Below are 15,432 nucleotides of genomic sequence, written 5' to 3'. Positions count from 1 at the left end.
TTAATTCCAAAGGCCAAGGGAACTTTATCAGGATGCATAGTCCACATTGCCACTTTGTCAGGTTGCAGAATGAACTGTATATTGAAAATACAGTTTTGCCATGTACTACTGTAATTGCCAAAGGCCTTGATTAGCACTTTTTAATTTAGCGCTCTCACTGCATCAAAATCAAGCTTTCCCCTAAGCAAATGATGATTTTAACAATTACAGACACATCAGACAAGGCCAGACACTGACTTTGAGATGTCTGATGGTCCCTGGGTGCATCTTCTATGGGATGTCTTTATTCAGCCAAGATAAGAATACATTTTAGCACCAAAATGAAGAGCATCATCCATAATTTTGCTTCTATAGGGCCAGGGGGGTCTTATAGGAAATGCAGCATCTGATTTTATTATAAAGGACGTTTCAAATCCTATCCTGTACTGCTGTCCACAACCCTCACCAATAATTATTTCAAAGGCAATGCCAAGTTTCACATCCCCTCCAACAATTCTTACAGATCTATTTGATTATTTCTCTCTTTTCATTTATCATTTTTCCCTTAATCAAACTCTGACAGCCACAGTCTCACAAATCAGATAATTTTACAGCCATGACTGAAATAGAAGTCTGAAAATCAATTTATTTTCAGTGCGGTATGGATCATTCCAAAGAATGTTACATGAGAAAATAACATTTTTCTTAAATGACTTATACTATTTCCTGTTTCACAAATGGCACTGAATATTTGCTATGTCAACTGCTCTGCTCTACTGCATTAATATGATAATTTAATATAAAATTACCTAGATGTATAAAAAGGCCAGTGACAGACATAGTCTAGGGAGATTTCAATGAACATACTATGTTTCGTAAGTGCAGGTGCAGTCCCTATAGTGTAGCCTTAGATAGGATTGTAGATGGCCGCCTTTCTTAGCTGAGCTCATTTCCTTCTTAATAGGACAGCAGCAGTGATGTTTGGGCTTTATTGGGCCAGCAAAATGAGTTTACCCAAGGACTTAGAAGTAGGTGGAAGTGAGGGATATTTGCTCCAACAGAGTGACTCTTAGCCAAACCACTTTTAAAGGTTCCCATAGGGGGACTGTGTTCTAGATTCAACAAGGAGAACCACCACCAAAAATTATGATTTTTTTTTATCCTTTGAAAAGGCATCAGCTAAATGAGGTTCACAGAGATGTGGAGCCTTGATTTGCAATAAACGTAAATGTAGGTTATATTCTCAGGTTTGTGTCCAGCAGACGCTGATTACAGATCTGTTGATTTCTATCTATAGATCCGTGTCTGTACATTCCACGATTCGCCCACATGTTGGAGTTCGGTGAAAAGACTCATGAGGTTTCGATGACTGCTCTGAGACTGTTGCAGAGGATGAAAAGAGACTGGATGCACACTGGGCGGCGACCATCAGGCTTGTGTGGCGCAGGTAGATTGTCTAATGTCCAAATGATAAATCCTTTGTTGTATTTGGAGGTCTCTTAAAGGGATAGTCAACCCAAAAATGAGAAATCTGTCATCATTTACTCACTCGTGTTGCAAACCTGTATGATTTTCTTTTTTGTCTGTGGAACTCAAAAGAAGATATTTAATGAACTGTTTTTGTCCATAGAATAAAAGTCAATAAGGTCCAAATAAAATCATTGTTCAACTCATGTATTCAAACTACGGTAGTCCAAATCAAATTGAGAACACTTAAACAGGCTTTTCACACTTGAGATAGTTAACCCTGGGTCATTATAATTCCCGGGTAAACGGAATTCTGGGTTATCTTCATTCATGTTTCACACTGCAGACTATAATATCATTGTAATATTTTTCTTTTCGAACTATAAAGGTAAGAATGAGACTGTCTCTTCTTTGCTCCAATAGCGTGTGAATATAAGGCACGCGATTGGTTGTCAGTTGCTAAGCATCTAGTTGCAACATTCTAATAACGCATCGTTTCACACTGTACAAGTTTGGCAAAAGCGTTGCTAACCTGCTCCAAAGCAGGGTTTAATAACCCCGTCCCCGGGTAATAACTGGTGGACCCCGGTGCTAATCCCGCATCTAAATTATAAGTGTGAAACGCTCCGTTACCCGGGGTTAAAAGCAGTGTTTAGAACGACGATAACCCGGGGTTAAGTGCAGTGTGAAAGGCCCTTTAAACCAAGTTTAAAGTTATTAAGTGAATTACTTTTATGCTTCCTTTATGTCTATTTTGGAGTGTGAAACCTTTGAATCCCTTTGGTTATTATTGAATAGACAAAAAAGCTGAAGCATTCTTCAAAATATCTTCTTTCTTCTAAATCGTATAAGTTTTGAACAATATGAGTGAGTAAATGATGACAGAATTAAAAAAAAAATTTTTTTATCTACAAACTATCCCTTTAAACCTCAGTCCTTTGTTTGTTTTGGATTAACTTCCGAGTTGTTGAAAGATTCACTAGATGCCTCCTTTGTCAGCTTAAAACTTGTTTTTTCCATCTTCATTTCTGCTCATTTGTCAGATCATAAAGCAAATCCCTTAATGTGCTAAAAGTTTGATATGGGAACTGGAGCAGCGAGTTTCATAACAAGGATAAAAACAAGATCAGCAAGTGCTTTACCACCGCACAGATCTTGGTGCCCTCGATCTGAAGCAGAACTGTTGGTCCCTGTACCTTATCGTCAGCTAGTTGCCCTGACTGCACAGGAATAGAAGGCAGACTTCCTGCCTGTATCTCTAGTTTAGCCCTCTCTCACTGTCTCACTTTACCCATCTAACATCCGCTGCTGCAATATCTGAATAATTAATAATTCATCATTAATCATTCACAGTGTTCAGGGGAATATGGTAAGTGTAAATGTCAGTTTTCTGTATTGAGGTTGATTGTTTTAGAGCGAGGGGAGTAAACACACAACTACACTTCACCTTCTGGCTCAGAGTGTGAACACTGCAAAAAAAAGGATCAAGAGAAAATCAAAAAAGATAAATAATGGGTGTCACCTACTATGCATGTGCGTGTGTTTGTGTGAACGTTTTCACACAGAAATAATAATTCATCAATAAGTTTGCAGTATTTAGGATATATTTAGAGTTGACATATTTAATTTTTTTTAATTATACTTTTATTTAGAAAATGCATTAAGTTGATTAATGATCAATAATATGATAACTACAAAGTTGCACTAACATTCAAAAGTTTGGGTTAAGTTAGAATTTTTATTAAAATGTATAGTTTTATTCATCAAAGACACGTTAAAAAAGTTTAACAATGCAGTTCATTGATAAATTGACAGTAAATAAATTTTCCTTTCAACAAAAAAATCTATTTAAAATAAAAAAAATGCTGTTATTTTGAACTTTCTATCCATCTATGAAAAAAAGTATCGTGGTTTCCACAAAACTACACATTTTTTCAACACTGATAGTAATAAGAAATGTTTCTTGAGCACTAAATCAGCATATTAGAATGATTTCTGAAGGATCATGTGACACTGACGACTGGAGAAATGATGCTGAAAATTCAGCTTTGCCATCACAGGAATAAATTACATTTTAATAATATTTTAAATTGTTATACTATTTCACAATATTACAAACTGAATAACTGATTCTACAATAAAGGTATGCCAGAACAATAAAGAAAAATATTACATATAAATATATAGAATATAATATTGTATTAAAAAATAATTATAATATTTTAGTAATATTTAATTTAATATTAATACTTTTTTGTGCTTTTTAGAACAACATAAATTCATACACAAGTGTTAGTAAATAAACATATTGTACAATCATAGAAATATTGTCTCTATAAATTGCATGCATCTTTGAGAAGTAAGCTTTTATGTTGACAGTGGATGGAAGAGGGATTGAAGAGGCTTGTTTTATTGTTGTTCTCTTAAACACTTCTCCCCAGCTCTATTTACATAATGTCTACTAAACGGGTCACTGTATCGCACAGCACACCTCAGCATCTGCAGAGATTCTTTTTACATATGCTCCATTACTAGAGAAAATGCACTCTCAACACTTTTGTATGGCACATACATTGTATATTTGCATGGTGGTGAAATGACATACAAATTGGGAACAATACTGTTTGGGGGACAAAACATTTATTCTCATTTTCTCTCCCTTGTTCCCCCAGCTCTGCTCGTGGCAGCTCGTATGCATGAATTCCGTCGGACAGTGAAGGAGGTGATATCTGTCGTCAAGGTGTGCGAGGCCACGCTGAGAAAAAGGTGAATGTCATGGCTGATCTGAGCAGATTCTTAGGGAAATGGTATGTTGTTGTCACACAAAACTAGTAGTAACCCGACTGTTCGATACATAATCTAATTTTAATACCCCACATATTCTTTGTCACAAGAAAAGTAATCAGAAAAATCAATCAGAACACAAGCAGATAGCAGCCCTGTGGTATAATATAATATACAGTAGTTAACGACTTATTGGTATCGCCTAGAATTTTAATACCGGTGCATCCCAAGTTAAAACTCATTTGATAGGTTGTGTACCCCTGATGCCTGTACTGTAACATTTCCACAAACGTTTCTTCTGCACTGATGCCCAGGCTTACAGAGTTTGAGGAGACCCCCACCAGTGCCCTGACCATTGATGAGTTCATGCGAGTGGACCTTGAACAAGAATGTGATCCTCCATCTTTTGTTGCTGGAAAGAAAAAACTCAAGATGCAGCAGGTACTCATATGGGACATACACTACTGTTGAAAGGTTGAAAAGTAAATGAATACTTTTATTTAGAAAAAAAATGCATTAAGTTGATCAATGATCAATAATATGATAACTACAAAGTTGCACTAACATTCAAAAGTTTGGGTTAAGTTAGAATTTTTATAAAAACGTATAGTTTTATTCATCAAAGACACGTTAAATTGAAATGACAGTAAAGACTTTTATAATGTTACAAAGATTTCTATTTCAAATAAATGCTCTTCTTTTGCACTTTCTAATATAATCCTAAAAGAAAAACAAAATTCCTTACAAATATTAATCAGCACAACTGTTTTCAACATTGATAATAAGAAGAAATGTTTCTTGAGCACCAAATCAGCCTATTAGAATGATTCCAAAGGATCATGTGACCATGGGACTGGAGCAATGGTGCTGAAAATTTGACTTTGCCATCACAAAAATAAATTACATTTATTTAAATCGAAAACAGCTATTTTAATTCATAATAATGTTTAATAATATTACTATTTTACTGTATTTTTGACAAAGTAAATGCAGCCTTGGTGAGCATAATTTAAAGAACTTTTATAAATCTTTAAAAAATATATATAAACAAAAATCTTACTGACCTCAAACTTTTAAATAATAGTCTATGTATGTGTGTGTGTGTGTGTTTGTGACCTGATATGAAGCTATGAATATAATATTCAGCCATGAGACTCTGGATAAATGGTTCTCTTAATTGAAATCTCATTGTTTCAGCTGGAGCACGAGTTGTCCAAGAAACTTGAGGAATATCAAGGTTAGTCTGTCCTCCTGAAATAAGATATTGATTCTCTCTATTGACTCAGCAAGGCATCTGAATGCTATCTGTGGTGGGTTATCTCGGCTACACTAAGCATTTCAAGATTTTTTCTATGATTATGAATAGAAAATGCCCCTGTGGTTTGGAGCGCCCACCTTACCGACAGCAGCTGTTTTAATGAACTGTCTAAATATGTTTGGACTATGTGTAATACGTGGCATTAGCATATGTATTCTGAACATTGAATACACTCTACCAAGGAATCTATGTTGCATACTTAATATCTGTGAGACAGAAAAATGTAACTGTCAATCAGAGACGTCAGGCTCATGTGTACATGTGTGTACGTTGTCTGCAGGTGAGATCAACTCATACCGCGATGAGATTGAGACACAGCTGGCAGGGAGCAGCAGAACCAAATTGAGAGGGATTTATGCCTCCTACTCAAGAGAAGGTAGATGAAATCAACTGCTGTGCATGTTTATTTAGTACACCTAGGCTCATCTGAGTACAATTTGCTGATGATTTGTTCTTAATAGAGATTATTGTGTGGTGTTATGCTGATGCACGTGCAGATACACCAGTTTTCATTTTATATTATTCTCTAACACCCTTTCAGATGATGACTGTGTGTCTTTGGCCTCTGGGGTGACTGGGGACGAAGATCCAGAGGATGAGGAAATGGAGGCAGCAGCCCAACATCTCAACCAGGATTTCATCAGTCAGGTGCTAGAGCGGGGGGACCAGGAAGGGATGGAGGATCAGGAGGCGAGTAAGGATACGGTACCGATCTCTAGTCAGTCCACACGTATGCCCCTGACAGCCCTCTTCGGCCCTTTGCCCAGTGCAGCCAGCCTTGGTCTAACAGACTCCATTCGGGAATGCATCGCAGAGGAGACTAGAAACAGTGAGTGTCCCACTTTCTCAGCACAAGTTATTTGGCCAAACAGGGTGCTCATTGCAGCATACTGTGTTTGTCCTTGGTGTTTTATATGATAAAATGTGGCCTTGTACTGCAGAAAGTTCCTGCTTTTCTGGAGATATTGCCTTTATTTGTGATAGAGTGTGTTCAATGTGCAGATAAAAGTAACAGTTGAAGCCTTGTAGTACTTTTTATACAGTATAAGTACTACAAGGAATCCTAAGGTACTATAAAACTTATGTCTAGGCCCTGGAAAAGTTTTTAAAATTATGAAATTATTAAAATCTTAAAAGGTAATGAAAAAATCTGGGAAATAGTCCAAATGAATACCTGTCACAAACAACTGGAAAATTAAACTGGGCAATAAGGTAGTCCAATAGCCAGACAAGATTCAGTCGCTCCCTTCCAGCAACCTATCACTCACATGAAACGATTGCATAGATTCCATCTATGATCCAGTTAATACCCAATGGAATTTTATTTAGTTTTTTGTTACTTTTTTTTGTCTCATTTGAGAAGCTGTATCACTCGTACACTGTTAAAACTTTTAGGTTAATAATTGCATTTCTTTCACAGTAATTCCACAGTAGGACTTCTCTTGTGTCTAACTGCACTCTTGGAAATTTCTTGTGAAATATACAATATCATACTGTATTTCTACAGTGCATATGTACTATGAAGCTACCCAACATGCAGTGTGGCATGAATACTGTAGATTATGCTGTGGAGTTTCTTGATTCTTGTTGGTTTTATCTGTGCTGCTGAACTTATTTTTGGTTCACTTTTAGCGGTTTGTGTTTTTTTGTTTATTTTGTAATGTTCTGTATCTTTTTTATTAATATTATTTGTTGAGTGTCACCATTGTTGTGTTTTGTATGTCGAGTATTGATGTCTGTGCATCATTTGGTGATGGAAGAAAAAAATATAGTGTTGCAAGATGATGTCACATCTTTTAAAGTTAAATTTCAGCAGCTGCTGATATCCATCTACAAACAATTATTAGTTAGAAATAAGATATTGGTAAATCTTTATGCTGAAATAATGCTAATAATAGTCAAGTCAAGTCATCTTCATTTATATAGCGCTTTTAACAATGTAGATTGTTCAAAGCGGCTTTACAGTGATAATAGGAAATTAAAGTAACAGAAATTGTTGAAATTGAACCAAGCTAATATGGTCATTCTTTCTGGTTGTAGTAAGAACTCGAGCTGCTGCGTTTTAGACCAGCTGTAGTTTGTTTATTAAGCATGCAGGGCAACCACCCAGTAGAGCATTACATAAATCTAGCCTTGATGTCATGAACGCATGAACTAACTGTTCCGCATTTGTCATTGAGAGCATATGACGTAATTTAGATATATTTTTAAGATGGAAAAATGCAAAAATGCAATTTTTTACAGTGTATATGTCACAAAAGGGAAGAAGAAAAATTGTCACAAAAAAGCAAGAATTGAATTGTTTGAGATACAATTATATAGTAATATTATATTATATTATTAACAATATTTTGTCGCATTTTTATATGGGCCCAAACTCTCATGGTCCATTTATTTATTTATTAAAACTAAATATTTTTCTGAGTATATCAAGCAGAATTTTGTTCTTCAAAGCCACTGGTTTTCTTTGTTAAATGATGGATGCCCGTAGGAAGTGTGGTGAATGTTTAATCTTTAGGAAAGCTTTAACCCTTTGCTATTGTGAAAGTCAGCTCTCCGATGGAGGGTCTGCCAGACATAATCACTTTGAGCTTTTTGAAATCCTTTTAAGACATTTAATAAGAGCTGCTCCAATCTGTCTGCGTCATGCTGTACAGCAGAGGAAAAGCCACAGATGTACTTTCTCATTATAGTGTTTTTATGCTGATCTTATTTCAGTTTATTGAAAGCATATGATTTCAGAGATGGGAAACGTATGGGGCTTTACTCCGAGGTTATTAGATGCTGTCTTGTTTTGTTTACACAGATAACTGTATTTGTTGTTCGAATGTCGATCAGCAGTATAAAAATGAGTGGATACAGTTAAACATAAACTATACAAACACTACTGTTTAAAAGTTTGGGGTCGGTAAGTCTCTCATGCTCATCAAGGCATAATTTTGTGAAATATTATTATTATTATATATAGTTTTCTATTTTAATACTTTTTTTAATTAAATGTATTCCTGTGCTGGCAAATATTCAGCAGTCATTACTCCAGTCTTCAGTGTCACTTCGATCCTTCAGAGATCATTTTAATATGCTGATTTGGTGCTCAAGAAACATTTCTTATTATTAATCTTAAAACAGTTTTGCTGCTTAATATTTTTGAAACCCTGATACATTTTTTCAGGATTCTTTGATGAGTAGAAAAGAACAGCATTTATTTGAACTAGAAATCTTTGTAACATTTTAAAAGTCTTTACTGTCACTTCAGTTTAATGTGTCCTTGCTGAATAAAAGTATTCATGCTTAAAGGGATAGTTCACCCAAAAATGAAAATTCTGTCAGTAATTACTCACCCTCATGTTGTTCCAACCCCGTAAGACTTTCGTTCATCTTCGGAACACAAATTAAGATATTTTTGATTAAATCTGAGAGCTATCTCCATAGGCTTCTTAAGGGATCGAAACTGGCCAGCCCAAACGTTATGAAAGACATCGTTGAAATAGTCCGAGTGACTACAGTGGCTCAATCTTAAGTTTATCAAGTGACGAGAATACTTATTGTGCACAAAAAACAAACAAAAATAACGACTTTATTCAACTAATCATTTCCTTCTCTGTGGGCCGTGATATGTCACGTAGTGAAACTACGCAAAACTTCTAGGTTGTACGTCACGCATCACACACATGACCAGCGTCGGCCAATAGTGAGCCTACGTGTGACGTGCAACCTAGAAGCTTTGCGCAATATCACTACGTGAAATATCACGGCCGTACAGAGAAGGAAATGATTAGTTGAATAAAGTCGTTATTTTTGTTTGTTTTTTTGCGCACAAAAAGTATTCTCGTCGCTTGATAAACTTAAGGTTGAGCCACTGTAGTCACTCTATTATTACTATTTTAACGATGTCTTTTATAACTTTTGGGCCGGCCAGTTTAGATCCCTTAAGATGGAGGAGAGATCCAGCTCTCAGATTTTATTAAAAAATATCTTAATTTGTGTTCCGAAGATGAACGAAAGTCTTACGGGGTTGGAACAACATGAGGGTGAGTCATTACCGACAGAATTTTCATTTTTGGGTGAACTAACCCTTTAACTTTGTAGTTATAATTATCATATTACTAATAACCAGCACATATGCGGTTAAGCAGTATTGATCCATTTGATAACATTGAGTTAGACCCATTGTGAAATCATCTGGTCAGTCAGGACTCATTGATTGATGTGTATGTCTGCAACAGATTATGTACCAAGAGCTTTAGATTACTGAAAGGCGAACTGAAAATAAAGTGTCACAGGATTCAACAGAATATCACAAGTCTGTCCCAGCAACACATCTCTGACCTCAGCACCTGCTCGCTTGCTGAACTCGGGCCATTCCCTTTTAACCTTTGACCCTGACCCCTGCCGACTCCTCGACCTAGGTGTTCCCTGTAGCCTGTCTAAGTGACTAGCAGCAGTGGTTTATCTGAACACAGCATATGTCTCCTCAGGCCAGTGTTGGAGATCGGAGCAGAGTCGCTTTATTTTAAAGCAGTCCAGACTGTGATCTGCTGTCTGGGCAGCTTTCCGTGGACTATTTCTGCTATGGCCGCTTGCTGATACATTTCCCTCGTCATCATTGTCCTTTTGCAGGAGAAGGTGATGATGCTGCAAGAGTGAAAGCCTCTTAGAGTCGCTTATAAAGACGGCTTTATGGGGAATCACTGCTCACAACCATACACACAGCAGACTATGAAGGCCAAAGATGCACTGTTGGTCACTCTGAGTGTTGGCTTGTGTATATTTGTTTGTGTGTTTGTGGTGAAAGATAAAGAAAAGGGTACAATGAGCAAGAAATTGAGAGAGCTTTTTTTAAAGCATTGCATTTATTTGGGTTTTTCCATTACAATGAAAAACCAGAATGTTGAACTAAAACTGACCCTTAACAAAGCACAATAAATAAATGACTACAGAATTTAGGCTTCATCAGAACAGAAACATACAATAAAATATGCATATAAAAGTGTATATTTTACACAGCTACTGTATGTACATTAGAATTGGTCCTTAAAATTATTTTTATTTTATTCTTATATTTTATTTCATATTCCAGTGTAGCAGGGACCAAAATTCAGGCAAAAAAAGTGCAAAAAGCTGCATTTTTTTAAACTGCTGCAGTGTGCAGGTCTACATAAATTCTGTTCTTTAAATAGGGAATGCATGAGGCAGACAGAGAGAGGTAGAAAGCGAGTGACCAAGAATGTGTGTGTGTGTGTGTGTGTGTGTGTGTGTGTGTCTGTGAATGTGTGAGGTCTGGCAGATGCCTCTCTCACTCTGACAGGCTGTCGGTACTGGAGTGTCTCACTCTTTCAGACTGACTGTCTCTTCAGTTCTCTAGGGACACATGAGATTCTCTCTCTCTCTCTCTCTCTCTCTCTCTCTCTCTCTCTCTCTCTCTCTCTCTCTCTCTCTCTCTCTCTCTCTCTCTCTCTCTCTCTCTCTCTCTCTCTCTCTCTCTCTCTCTCTCTCTCTCTCTCTCTCTTTCACTATCTCATTTTCACTGCAGTGAAGAAAGTGATTGGCCAATTCCACAGCCTTCTTTTCATCAATAGCATCTGTTTCACGCAGGTTCACTTCCCACCGGCTCACCAGTTTTAGCCCAGAAATCTCCCTCAAAAAGCATCCGGAGTCCTGCTTATTTAATCAATATATATTTTCCAGAGTAGAAAGTGAAATAGTGCAGTGAAATATGAATTTTATCTGATGATGATAAAGGGGTTTGGGAGTCCATTATCAATTTTTGTTTTTCCCTATTCAATATATTCCAACTCCATACAGATCTTGGGTAATGCATTTCAGATTGAGTGTGTGTGTGTGTGTGAGAGTGAGTGAGTTAGTGAGAGAGAGAGAGAGAGAGAGAGAGAGAGAGAGAGAGAGAGAATGAAAAGATGAAAATATGGGAAGGTTTTTCCCTTGGGCTTGCTGTGGTTTTTATGAACCTTGTTTGAACTTTGCCATTTTAAATGCCATGTGTTAGCCAACATGTCCACAACTGAGAGGAGAGAGGAACTTTCCTCAAAAAAGAGACCAGCCTGTTCTTACAAAGCTTCCTGGGACGCTCCCTTTCTTGGATCTCTTTGAAACCAAGATATATATATATATATATATTTTTTTTGCTCTAGTGTGATGAGCAGCTTACAGCATTGAGAATCTCAGTACCAGAGTCACAGCTTTACTGAGAAAGTTGGACGCTCAGGCTTCAAAAGAATCTCAATTTCCTCTGCATAGACAGCATGTGTTTTTTATACATTTTTCTAAATGACTCTGAATCATCTGTGAGTACTGTTATTATTTTGGAGCCGTGGAGCCGAGCAGTTACAGTAGCACACATGCTCTCATATTGACCTGTGTTTCGCATGTGGGTGAAACAGTTTGTATCCAGTTTTTGACATTTTCTAATCCCATCCCCCATTTCTTTTCTTCTCTATGTAAGTAAAAAAAAACTCAGCCCCTTGTGGACTTATAATGGTCCGTTCACACAGGATTTGCTTGGATGCACAATATATCGGTACCGTAGCGGTTATCAGCCAGTATTTTCTTTTTTCGTCCTGTCGATATTGGTTTATTTTTTCATGCACATTTCCACTATTTAACATTTAGTTTACCTTTGTCACGGTGTTGTAATTGTTAACTACATCTATAAAAAAAAAAATTTTTAAATACAGCTTAGATCATATATAAATATCAGATGAAAAGAATGTAGAAAAATGTAGAAAATGAGAAAAAATGGAAATGTTGCCTTGACAACTAACTGAAATAATTTTAAGTTGAAGTGCTAAAATGACTATATAACCGATTAAAAATAGATTAAAGCTAAATAATTTTTTTTTTTAAATCACCCAAGCATAACAAAATTACTAAAAAATAGTAAAATTAAAACACAACCTGATTACCAGCTAATTCAAAATATTAATATAAATAATACTGAAGTAACACTGCTTTGCCATCTAACACTTTCCAAAAGTTAATCTTTAGAAACACTTAGGGCCCTATCATACACCCGGCACAATGCAGCACCAAGCGCTGCGCGACGCAAGTGTGTTTTGCTAGTTTCAGCCCAATGCAGTTATCATTTTCACGTCCGGCACCACGTTGTTTAAATAGCAAATGCATTTGCGCCCATTTGGAGTGTGTCCATGGTCTGAAAACGAGGTGTGTTCAGGCGCATTGTTGACGCGTTGCTATTTTGAGGCAACTGAAATAGACTGCTCCATTGACCAACTGAAACCTGGTCTAAAGACAAAGGCGCAGTATTTATTTAGTTATTTAGCGCGTTAGTTATGTGTGCCTATAGGCGGGTCCACAACGTGCGTACACTCTGCTTATTACACACACAGGGACACACAGCAGCACGCAAACATGCCAAATATTAAAAATAAAAGGTTAATATTGTGTACATAAAGATATAGTGGAATCCGGCTTGTCCCGGTCGATGGTCTGTTTGCGCGCTTTAACCTCGCGCACGAGCAGATCCGTTTCCTCTCTGGAGAAGCGTTCAGTCTTTCCGCTTGCAAATTCCATCATGTGAATAGCAATCCGCCATGGCGCGAGCGCAACTGGCTTTTAAAGGGAATGAGAGATGAGACTCTGATTGTTTTTTTGCATGTTACGCCCAAAACACACCCATTACTCATTAAGAGAATAGGGAATACCCTTTTAGACCATGCGCTGGGCACACCAGCCATTTTTCCCATCGTTAAACTAGCAAAAGTGGATTCGGACACTCCTAAGTGCACTTTAGACCATGCATTTAGATCGTTAAAATAGGGCCCTAATAATTGAATAACTGTTATATGTAATATTTAACAAATCTCAAAATGAATATACTTTTTTCATACTGTGCATTATACTTTAATGTTGTGATGAATTTGATCTTCATTTAACTCAACACAGCATCTTAAAAATGCAGCACTCATGCTGAGTCGCTGAAAAAACTGACATGCATCCTAAAATCTAAAATACATTTAAAAAATGTCCATATAGTGTACGTTACATTGAAAAACAATTAAAAACGCCACAGACGGATGCAAGAACACATCCTGTGTGAACGGACCCTAAATCTTTCAGGTTTAAGCTCCTATTCCAGGGATAAAAAAGTGAAATTTTCCTCCTGTATGTATTGAGGGGGGCATGTCATGAGTTTCCTGCAGCAGGGACACTGATTGATTACACCTGCTTGCAACTCCTCCCATACTGCATTGCTGCATTGCATTTACTGTTATGCACTGAGCTTCGGCTATGGTGATGCTGCCTCCTGGTCCAGTGCGCTCTGAGCGCTGTCCCTCCCTCTCTCTGCTGTTAATGCCGTTGCTGCTCGCATGTGTAAAGTATCGATCTAATGGCCTGCGTGCAGTCAGACAGCTGTGCTTGATTCAGAGTGATTGGCCAGTGGCTCGGGGAACGAGAGAGAAACGGGAGACTCTGTGTCTAGGAGGACGTTCACTGAATGACGCATGGGAAAGCACAGCTTCTGCAGGCAAATACAGCGTTTAACCTTTCAAGCGGATGTGTTTGACGTGATCAAAACATGTTGAGGGATAGCGGAGAGCAAAAGGCTCTTTTGTAGTCTATCCACATTTATAGTTAACTGCATGTGCCGAATGTCAATGTGTTAAGGCAGAGAGCTAGTCTGATCTGAAAGATAGCGTAGCTGCCTACTGTAGCTGACCCGAAGACAAGAATACACACACACATATAAATTCTTCACTCCTTGGCCTGTTTGCCCACAGCACAGACAGTGGGAGCAGGTGGTGAGGTTGGAAAAGGCCCTTAGAGGTTATCGTGCCATATTGCAAGAGGTTTTTTTTTTTCTACCTTGTCCTCCTTTTTGTTTGTATGAGCGTGAAACACTCTCAAACTGCAAGCTCTTTCGATTCTCTTTCAAGCATTCAGCAAAAGAAGCTAGAGTAAATCTCAGTGGATCCTCAGAACAGGGACTTCTCTTGTTGACATTATGAGAAATCTAATAAATCATTTTCAAAGTATAACACCAGTTGATGGAGAAATTGATTTGATTAAATGAAGTTGTAGTTTAAAATATAATGGCTTGTGAAATAAATATCTACAAACATTCATTTTTTCAGGCTCAAAATGGGCTTTTCTCTGTGGCATTTCAAAGCAGAGCATCAAGCAGATCTGTTTATTTGCATAATGATTCATTATGTAATCTGGATTAGGTTCAGTCAAGTCAAGTGCATGTTCGGATTAGAGGCTAATTTCTCATTGAAATATGTTGGAGCATATTGTATTATGTCCATTTCATCTTGTTTTGAATTCTTCATTTGTTTTTGAAGAAGCCAATAGTTAAAGGGTTAGTTCACCCAAAAATGACAATTCTGTCAGTAATTACTGTCCCTCATGTTGTTCCAACCCCGTAAGACTTTCGTTCATCTTCGGAACACAAATTAAGATATTTTTGATTAAATCTGAGAGCTGGCTCACTCCTCCATAGGCTTCTTAAGGGATCGAAACTTGCCGGCCCAGAAAAGTTAAAGACATCTTTAAAATAGTCCGAGTGACTACAGTGGCTCAATCTTAAAGGATTAGTTCACTTTAAAAAAAACTTTTGCTGATAATTTACTCACCCCCATGTCATCCAAGATGTCCATGTCTTTCTTTCTTCAGTCGAAAAGAAATTAAGGTTTTTGATGAAAACATTCCAGGATTTTTCTCCATATAATGCACTTTGCTGGGCACCAAACGGTTCAAGGTCCAAAAGACAGTTTCAGTGCAAACTGTAAACTGTTCAAAGGGCTTTAAACGATTCCAGACGATGAATAAGGGTCTTATCAAGCGAAACGATCGCTCATTTAAAAAATAAATAACAAAGTTTAAGTTTAATAATGTCAAATGCTCGC

General features: G+C 37.2%; 1 protein-coding gene across 2 annotated transcripts in view; it reads left to right on the top strand.

Annotated features, from left to right (window-relative positions):
• Positions 1–15,432, top strand: part of brf1b (BRF1 RNA polymerase III transcription initiation factor subunit b) — a 69,930-nt gene that overhangs the window by 29,038 nt on the left and 25,460 nt on the right. For both annotated transcript variants that reach the window (XM_056264432.1, XM_056264433.1), the window contains exons 7-12: positions 1,277–1,426; positions 4,119–4,212; positions 4,545–4,671; positions 5,428–5,467; positions 5,829–5,924; positions 6,090–6,377. In XM_056264432.1, coding sequence (XP_056120407.1) covers positions 1,277–1,426; positions 4,119–4,212; positions 4,545–4,671; positions 5,428–5,467; positions 5,829–5,924; positions 6,090–6,377 — 795 coding nt within the window. The remainder of the gene's footprint in view (positions 1–1,276; positions 1,427–4,118; positions 4,213–4,544; positions 4,672–5,427; positions 5,468–5,828; positions 5,925–6,089; positions 6,378–15,432) is intronic.

This window comes from Rhinichthys klamathensis, unplaced genomic scaffold (genome assembly GCF_029890125.1).
Source record: "Rhinichthys klamathensis goyatoka isolate OS25496 unplaced genomic scaffold, OSU_Roscu_1.1 h1tg000221l_1, whole genome shotgun sequence".
Taxonomy (NCBI): domain Eukaryota; kingdom Metazoa; phylum Chordata; class Actinopteri; order Cypriniformes; family Leuciscidae; genus Rhinichthys; species Rhinichthys klamathensis.
The sequence above is the reverse complement of the archived record's forward strand: the minus strand, read 5'-3'. Positions and strand labels throughout refer to the sequence as shown.